The sequence below is a fragment of the Benincasa hispida genome, chromosome 9, assembly GCF_027475165.1.
Source record: "Benincasa hispida cultivar pf3 chromosome 9, pf3_genome.v1.1, whole genome shotgun sequence".
NCBI classification, from domain to species: domain Eukaryota; kingdom Viridiplantae; phylum Streptophyta; class Magnoliopsida; order Cucurbitales; family Cucurbitaceae; genus Benincasa; species Benincasa hispida.
In genome coordinates this window covers 78,422,003-78,430,597 of record NC_143486.1, presented here as the reverse complement: position 1 = coordinate 78,430,597, position 8,595 = coordinate 78,422,003, and the positions used below count along the sequence as shown (strand labels likewise).

Below are 8,595 nucleotides of genomic sequence, written 5' to 3'. Positions count from 1 at the left end.
CTATTTTAATTAGAAGACATAAGGGAAAGAGAAAATGAAAAGAAGAATGGCATTTAGGTAAATAAAAAAAGGGAGGAGGTTAAATAGGTAATTACGTAAAAGAAATACTTATGGGCCGCGGTGAAGCTGATCCTAGGTGATTCCGTCACGTCACGATGGAGCTTAGGAAGGAGGGAATAAAAATAGAGATGCTATGGTTGGAAAATGGGAAATTATTAAAGAGAAAATTAATTAAAATGCAATTAATTTTTTTTAAAAGAAAAAGAAATAATAAATAAGCAATTAAAATTAGCTGAGTTGGTAACTCGGGATTGGATAGTTAACAATGTTCCCTAGACAAAGCCGTCTAATTAAGAAATTCTCAATCCCTCTGTTTTCTTTACTTTTTCTTCTCTACAGTTTCTCTCTGCTTTCTATTTCGGCTATGAGGATGAAGCTTGTGTGACAGTGTTGGATTCCTTCAATTTTTTCTCTAACCCACTGCTAGAGGAACAGTGAGGAGGAAATTTTCAGAGAGAAAATAAAAGGGATAAAAGCAGCTCAAAAAGTGAAAACACAAACACAGACAGAGAGAGATATACGCCGGAGATGCTCTTGCAGCGTCTGAAACACGGCGAAGTATCTTCAAGCGGGACGAAACTGAATAACCCAGGTGAAGAAATGCAGTGCTGAACGTTGGTGAGAGTGAGGGGGAGGAGAAAAATGCGAGAGGGACTGTTATGTGATGAGACTAATGATGTTATCTCCGGCATTAACAAGAAGAAGAAATCGGAGGACGAGAAGGACGACAACGACGCTGGGAAGTTGACTCGGCATCCTCAGGTGATTGTTGCTCCGCCTGTTGTAATCGTCGGTCGGAATCGGTCCCAAGCTGGGAACAGAAGGGTTACTCCGACGACCATTATAACCACGCAATCTACAGAGACGACAGCTATCACTGACGCAGTTGGAGCTCCGGCGGCTGCTTCGACTACTGGGTCGGCGACCGCCGTGGAGAAGCATCTACCCAACGGAGATCTTTACACGGGGAGTTTCTCTGGGGGAGTACCTCACGGATTGGGGAAGTATTTGTGGACCGACGGGTGTATGTACGAGGGTGAGTGGAGGAGAGGAAAAGCCTCGGGGAAAGGGAAATTCTCTTGGCCTTCTGGAGCTACCTACGAAGGCGAATTCAAATCGGGTCGGATGGAGGGAGTGGGTACTTTTATTGGATCTGACGGAGATTCGTATCGTGGATCGTGGAGTTCAGATCGGAAACATGGACTCGGGCAGAAACGGTATGCGAACGGCGATTTCTACGAAGGGACTTGGAAGAGGAATCTCCAGGACGGGCATGGTCGGTACGTTTGGAAGAACGGGAACGAGTACGTCGGCGAGTGGAAGAACGGTGTGATTTCTGGTCGGGGTGTCTTAATTTGGGCCAATGGGAACCGCTACGATGGGCAATGGGAAAACGGGGTTTCTAAAGGGAACGGGACTTTCACTTGTGCCGACAGTAGCTGGAATAAGAACATGAAAATCCATCATCTGAATGGGACTTTCTATACGAGAAACGGAAGTGATCATAGCTTTAAAAGTAATGGGCTACTCGAGAATGAGAACTTAACCATCACATTACGGAAGAGATCATCGGTGGATATTGCAAGAGGGAGCGTAACAGAGAGGAACTTCCCGAGGATATGCATTTGGGAATCCGATGGTGAAGCTGGAGATATCACCTGTGATATAATCGATAATGTAGAGGCTTCGATGTTGTATAAAGATGGGTTAGGCTTAGATCGAGACCTTTTTAGGCAGTTTAGGAAGAACCCGTGCTGCTTCACCGGCGAGGCGAAGAAACCGGGCCAGACAATTTCTAAAGGGCACAAGAATTACGAATTGATGCTCAATCTCCAGTTGGGTATCAGGTAAGTTCATGATTAACGGAGTTTCTCTCAATTTTCTTTCCTGCGCTTTTGAGTATGGATTCTGATTCCACCATGTTTCAATGTTATCTAGACATTCCGTTGGAAAGCATTCATCAGTGGTCCGGGGGCTTAAGTCCAGTGATTTTGATCCAAGGGAGAAATTCTGGACAAGGTTCCCAACTGAAGGGTCGAAGACTACGCCGCCTCACACATCCGTTGAATTTCGTTGGAAGGATTATTGTCCTGTGGTGTTCAGGTACCAACTACTTACTATAATTTCTCTTTTTCTCATTTCAGAACATTTATGCGTTTGAATCCCGATATTATTCATGAATAATTTTGACCCTTGACGAAATTGTGCCTACATCTTTGACATATATGGTAACCCCATTTCTAATTAATCTGTATAGATGCTTGCGGGAGCTGTTCCAAGTTGATCCTGCTGACTATATGCTAGCAATTTGTGGGAATGATGCCCTTAGGGAGTTTTCTTCGCCAGGCAAGAGTGGCAGCTTCTTTTACCTCACCCAGGACGATAGATTCATGATAAAAACAGTGAAGAAGTCTGAAGCAAAGGTTAATTGCTTCCCTTTTAGTCAAAATGATGCTTAATTGTTCATCTATCAGCTACTTGGGTTGAGGATTACTCTCTAAGTTGGCAAAAGTGTATGGAAAGGCAATCAATTTAAAATTTTCTAGTGCATTCTCAGGTGCTTATCAGGATGCTTGCAAGCTATTATCAGCATGTTTCCCGCTATGAAGATTCACTAGTGACGAAATTTTTTGGTGTGCATTGTATCAAGCCAATTGGTGGGCAAAAGGTAAAACATCATGGAGAGTGTAATTTAGATTTTTGACATGTTCTTCAGTTACATCATTGCAAGAATTTACAATGGTATCTAATAGAAGTAATTTTTTATTGTGGGAATTAGACTCGGTTCATTGTGATGGGCAACTTATTCTGCTCTGAATACCGAATCCATAGGCGATTTGACTTGAAAGGATCCTCCCATGGCCGGACAACGGATACTCCTGAGGGGGAGATTGATGAAACCACAACTTTGAAGGATCTAGATCTCAATTATGTGTTTCGCCTTCAACGCAACTGGTTTAGTGACTTCATGAAGTAAGTGCTATAAATGGACAGTCAATCGAGTTGGATATGATCTCAATTTTGGTGTAAATTGTATCAACCCTTTTGTTCATGGAAATCTTATAATTATCAAACTTTTGGTCAGACAAATAGATCGAGACTGCAAATTCTTGGAATCTGAAGGAATCATGGATTACAGTCTTTTGGTTGGTCTTCATTTCCGCGACGACAACACATATAATAAAATGGGTTTATCTCCATTTCTATTGCGAACTGGTATGAGATCCTTGTCCTTTAATCATGATCCGTGCTCTTTGCAGGCAATAAAAATTGTTTATGCATTAGAATGCTGATTTAGAATACCTGTGCTCTTTGCAGGTAATAAAGATTCATACCGGAATGAGAAGTTTATGCGTGGCCGTCGTTTCCTTGAAGCAGAGTTACAAGACATGGATCGAGTGTTATCTGGCCGGTACGTTTCTACTCATAATTTTTGTTCATCCCATCATATGTGAACTCACCTCAGAGTGAATATTCAAGTTGAGTCATGAATTTTTCTTTTCTCAAGTGGTTGAATTCCTTTGTCAACTTTCGAAAAATTAGGCTTGGTGGATTAAAGTGCATGTGGTGATTAAAGTTGGCCATAAATTTAGGACTATTGGGTATTCAATTATTTCTGCAATGAATTGTATCGTTTTTCTTTAGTTAATGGATGACATGGGTTGGCTGTACCACTTCGTGGGGCTATTCAGTAGGTAACAGTTTTTAGGACATATACAGGTTTTGGTCCTAGTATTTATTTGTCTCCATAATTACGAGTTATTTCTTCATTCATCTTATCAATTAGTTATATATATTTTTGCTCGGTCCAATTGGTTTTTGGTGGTTGAGAAAACTTATGACACTTTCCGTTCAATAATTCTCTAATCCAATAGCCTTTTGTCTATCCTATATATATTCTCTTGGTGAAAATTGAGGTAAGAGATTATTGTTAGATATAGAAGTTGGAAAAGGATTAGAAGACTAATTTCATATCATATATATTGCTAATGATAATTTAGCATTACTAGCTATGTTATGTAGTGTAGTAAACCACATTCATAACTGATTTAGTTTTTCAACTTTTTTTTTTTGTTATCAGAAAGTCGTTGATCAGATTAGGAGCTAATATGCCTGCAAGAGCAGAGCGATTAACTAGGCGAAGCGACTTTGATCAGTACACCCCAGGTGGAATGAATCATTTAACCCCTTCTCGCAGTGGTGAGATCTATGAAGTAGTCCTCTACTTTGGGATAATTGACATCCTACAAGATTATGACATAAGCAAGAAATTGGAACACGCATACAAGTCCTTACAAGTTGACCCCAGTTCAATCTCAGCTGTTGATCCTAAACTCTACTCCAAGCGATTCAGAGATTTTATTGGGAGAATATTTATTGAAGACAGGTAGTGCATTGAAAGAGGGTTAGTTCAATATGAAGATTAATGCTTGTCTGGTTGGATTGAGATGTGAAATATCAATGAACTTAGGACCAGACCCCTTCAAGCAACAGCTCAGATAATACTAGGAAGGAGGCTGCTGCACGGATGGGTGTAGCAAATGCTTTGATGTGGTCCAAAACATCCATATCATCGTCGAAGGGTGGTTCGGGGCAGTTGTGTGGCCTCTTGAAGATGTGTTGAATTTGGTGGAGGGAGAAGAGGGGAATGGTTGGGAGATATTTGTTTGTACATTGTTGCATTGCTGCTGCAGGGTGGAGAATTTGGTTTCTAGTTTTCTTGTTTAGATTTTGAAGATGCTCTTTAGAATATTTAAAGATTTTTGGGTGTGAGAGACTTTTGTGAGAGTAGTAGTAGTAGTAGTATAGTTATAGTATAGGGAAGAGGGGAATGGAAATGGAGGAGGAAGAGGAAGGAAGAAAAGGTGGAAAGATTGTTAAGGAATAAAAGAAAGTGTACAGAGAGTTGTTATATTATAGTGGGAAAGAAATGGATAAGAGTTTGAATGGGATTCTTTTGTTGTTGAGATTGAGAAATGATATGATGATATTTGAAACCATAAAATTTGTGTGAGAATTGAGAGAACACAAAGGAAGGGGAGGACCCATATCACATATAAGAATTGGGATGGATGTATTCTCTCTTTTTCTTTCAATCTTTTGTCTCATCTCTACACTTTTATGTGTTGAAACAGAATACTCTTGAGAGATAGCCCTCCTCTTTCAAACACAAACAGAGTCAATGGACTGAAAAATCCCTTCCCCTTCTCTTTCAAAACGCTCTTTTTCCATGTGGCAATTGCTTTTTTCAGGTTTAGTGTGGCCACCCCCAATAAAAACACCATAGAAAGCAGAGAAAGCCACAGAGAAAAAGATGTGCTGGCTACCCATTTGCCATTTTCTTCTTCTTCCCCCACTTGAGTTTTCTTCTTTCTTTCTCACTCTTCTTGTACTACTGTATGACTGTAAATTTTTAATCAAATTCTTTATTTTTATTTATTTTTTTCCTTTCCTGTACTGTACGCAGTACCAGTCTTCTCTCTCTCTTCCTTTAAATTAAATTTAAAATGAGGTGAAAGAAATGTATTGGTTTGAGAGAAGAAAAAAAAACCTTCTTTTTTAACCATTGTGCTTTGATAGATGTTAACCATTGTTTTTAGCCATTCAGATCTGATTAAAGGTTGGATTTTTATATGGTAAACATCTGAATCCCTTGAGATTATATCTGTTCCTCTCTCTGATCAAGAAAGATCATTATTCTTTTTTTTTTTCTTATAAAGAAAGAAAAAACAACAGAATTAACACTAAATCGGGATTAGATTTTTTAAAATTTAATCAGATTAAACTAGCAGTCAAAATTACCATCATACTCCTCGAAGCTGAAGTGCACGTGATGAATTCCATAACGATCCTCACCGGTGTTATTCCAGATAGATTGGAAGGGTAATTATGTCATTTGGTATGTAAAAGATTGGGAACCGAGCTAGGGTTTTTTTTTTTTTAAAAAAATAAATTTTTAAATGAAAATTTTCACTGCAGAGGTCAAACAGTAATAATCCATAAAGAGAGAAGAAGAAGAGACAAGGACCCCACCATTGGGCCGGTGCGGGACCCACTGCGCTACTGTACAATTTGGGTTCTCTTTTTGACCTTGTTCTCTTTTTTGCCCCGAGAGCTATACTACGCTGTGGCCGCTCACATGTGCATTCATTTTGGTTTGTGGGGCCACGTGGCATTAATCTAAAAGCTTGTTAAATCAATGCAACCGTTTCGGGCCATTTACCATTATTTTCAATTAATACCCTTTTGAGACTTCCAACTTCCCTAATTTATTTATTTATTTATTTACACCTCCCTCTATAATTGCTAAATTATTTATTTTATTTCCATTGCCTTTCAATTTTTCTTTGTCTTACTACTACATTCCGTGGGAAAAATAATATGGAAAATAATAATGATAATGTCTTATTCGAATAGAAATAAACAGAAATAAATATATGATATCCCATTTTGTTGAAAAAGGAAAATCTCTTGCCCTTTCAATTTCCATATTTCGTTCCCTTTATGATGTGATGCATCGACTGACAAATTGACAATAAAATTAAAATGTTTTTTTTTCTTTTTTATCTTTTCAATAACAAAATTAAAAAACTTCAAATCCATTATCATTGCCATATTGAAACATGAAGCACTTTCTAAACTTCATCTCCTTTAATATCTTTTCCCTACACTTCTTCTTTTCTTTTCTTTTTTCTTTTTTTTCCTAAAACAAAATAGTCATGACATAAAAAAAAAAAAGTATCAACTAATTATTCGGACAGTTTAGATTGCGGATATTATTTCATGATATAGATATTAAATATATGTAATTTGAACTTTGGATTTTAAACGTTTGAGATAATTAATGTCTGAAAATTAAATATTTGTGTTTAATTTAATAAATAATTCGTATATTGAAACTAAAAGTAAATAATTATTTAATTAAATGTAAGTGATGAATTAAATTTAACATTAAATAATTTATTGTCATCTAAATTAATTATTTAATTAATAAAAATAAATAAATACTTTATATCAAACATAATTAAATTAATTATTAAAAATAATTAAATCAATCAATTAATTAAAATATTGATAACTAACAACAATAATTTATATTAAATAGTTAAGATAACATTAAATATTAATGATAAAGATATTAGTTGAAACTTATTAAGCCTAAATAATGTATTTATATTTAATAATTAATTAAAATTAATAGTAATGAATACTTGATATTAAATTATTAATTAATTAAACTATGTGAGATGAGTTCAGACATAAAATCTCACACTTTTGTAGTTTTCTAAAAAACTCATGTGAGATGAGTTTTAAAATAATTTGCATAATAATATTCTGTGTTTTAAAAAGTGGACTTCTGTTAAACAAACATAGATATTAAATATCTGTCTGAAATTTCAGGTAAAAATTTGAGGAACAAACAGGACCTAAGTGTTAACTATAATACTTTTTCTTAGAACCAAATATTATTAGAGAAAGCATTAATGATTTGATCATAAGATATTTTTAGTACAATAATTATAGAATAAGGGATTTGATCTCTAATTTATAGGGAATAAGACCATATTAATTACCATTGAGCCAAACTCATTTTAATTACTTATATTAAGATCTTAATTAATATTTAAATAATTAATTAATGATTAATATACTATTTTAGTTCATAGATTTTGAGTTTGGTTTATTTTCGTCCCAATATTTTTAATGGTCTAATTTTAATCCGTGTAGTTTTATAAATCTTGAAATTAGTTATTTAGTTTTTTTTTTGGGACAAAATTAACCTCTATAAACATTGTGAAAATATATTGAAAGGAGTAAATTTAAGTTTTTGAACTGGAAATACAAAGAGCCATATAGAACAAAAGATAAATAAATATAGTAAAAGAGAGTTATTATATAGAATAAATTAATAATTAACAGGTTTAATATAAATTAATTAAAGAGAGAGTCCCACCATTTTGACCAGGGAAAAGTAGAGTGAAAATAAGTGAGACATTGAGTTAAGAGCCTATAAGATTTAGTTGATGGTGGATGGATTATATATAAGTTTAATTTTGTAGTGAAAGCAATTGAATATGATTCATATGGTTATTTGAAATGGTTGCAGACCAAAGTCAAGGATTATGCATTAAAGGTCTCTATGTGCCTACTACCATTTCAAGCTATAGACAGCAGCATTGGGCTAATAATTTTATTTAAAAAATCAACTTTTATAATTTATATATATTTATATTTATATTTAAAATATTTAGTATTTTGTTTGGTTATGCACTTGGCTTAGCTTAGCAAGAATGGGGTGTCACTCAAAGGTGGGCATTAAATTAGAATAATAATGGGATGATGTTGATGACATAAATGCCATTTGCAACACAAAGACAATTTGTTAGAGATGTGCCTTCCCTTTCAAGTTTCCACATTTCCACTTATATTATTTTATTTCTTTATTTTATTAGTAATCCTTCTAACTTTTAGTGTAATACTTCAAATTATGGTCAAATATGGTTTTTTTTTTTTTTTTTTTATGAGTTGTAGATT

At 35.1% G+C, this 8,595-nt stretch overlaps 1 protein-coding gene across 1 annotated transcript; it reads left to right on the top strand.

The window, feature by feature from the left end:
- The first annotated feature begins 298 nt into the window (after window positions 1–298).
- LOC120085644 (phosphatidylinositol 4-phosphate 5-kinase 2-like) lies at window positions 299–5,499 on the top strand. Its single transcript, XM_039041747.2, has 8 exons — window positions 299–1,907; window positions 1,999–2,163; window positions 2,318–2,483; window positions 2,618–2,728; window positions 2,840–3,033; window positions 3,146–3,276; window positions 3,379–3,472; window positions 4,142–5,499. Exons 1-8 carry the CDS (start codon window positions 703–705, stop codon window positions 4,449–4,451), a joined length of 2,376 nt encoding a protein of 791 aa, XP_038897675.1. The 5' UTR covers window positions 299–702; the 3' UTR covers window positions 4,452–5,499.
- Window positions 5,500–8,595: the final 3,096 nt, after the last annotated feature.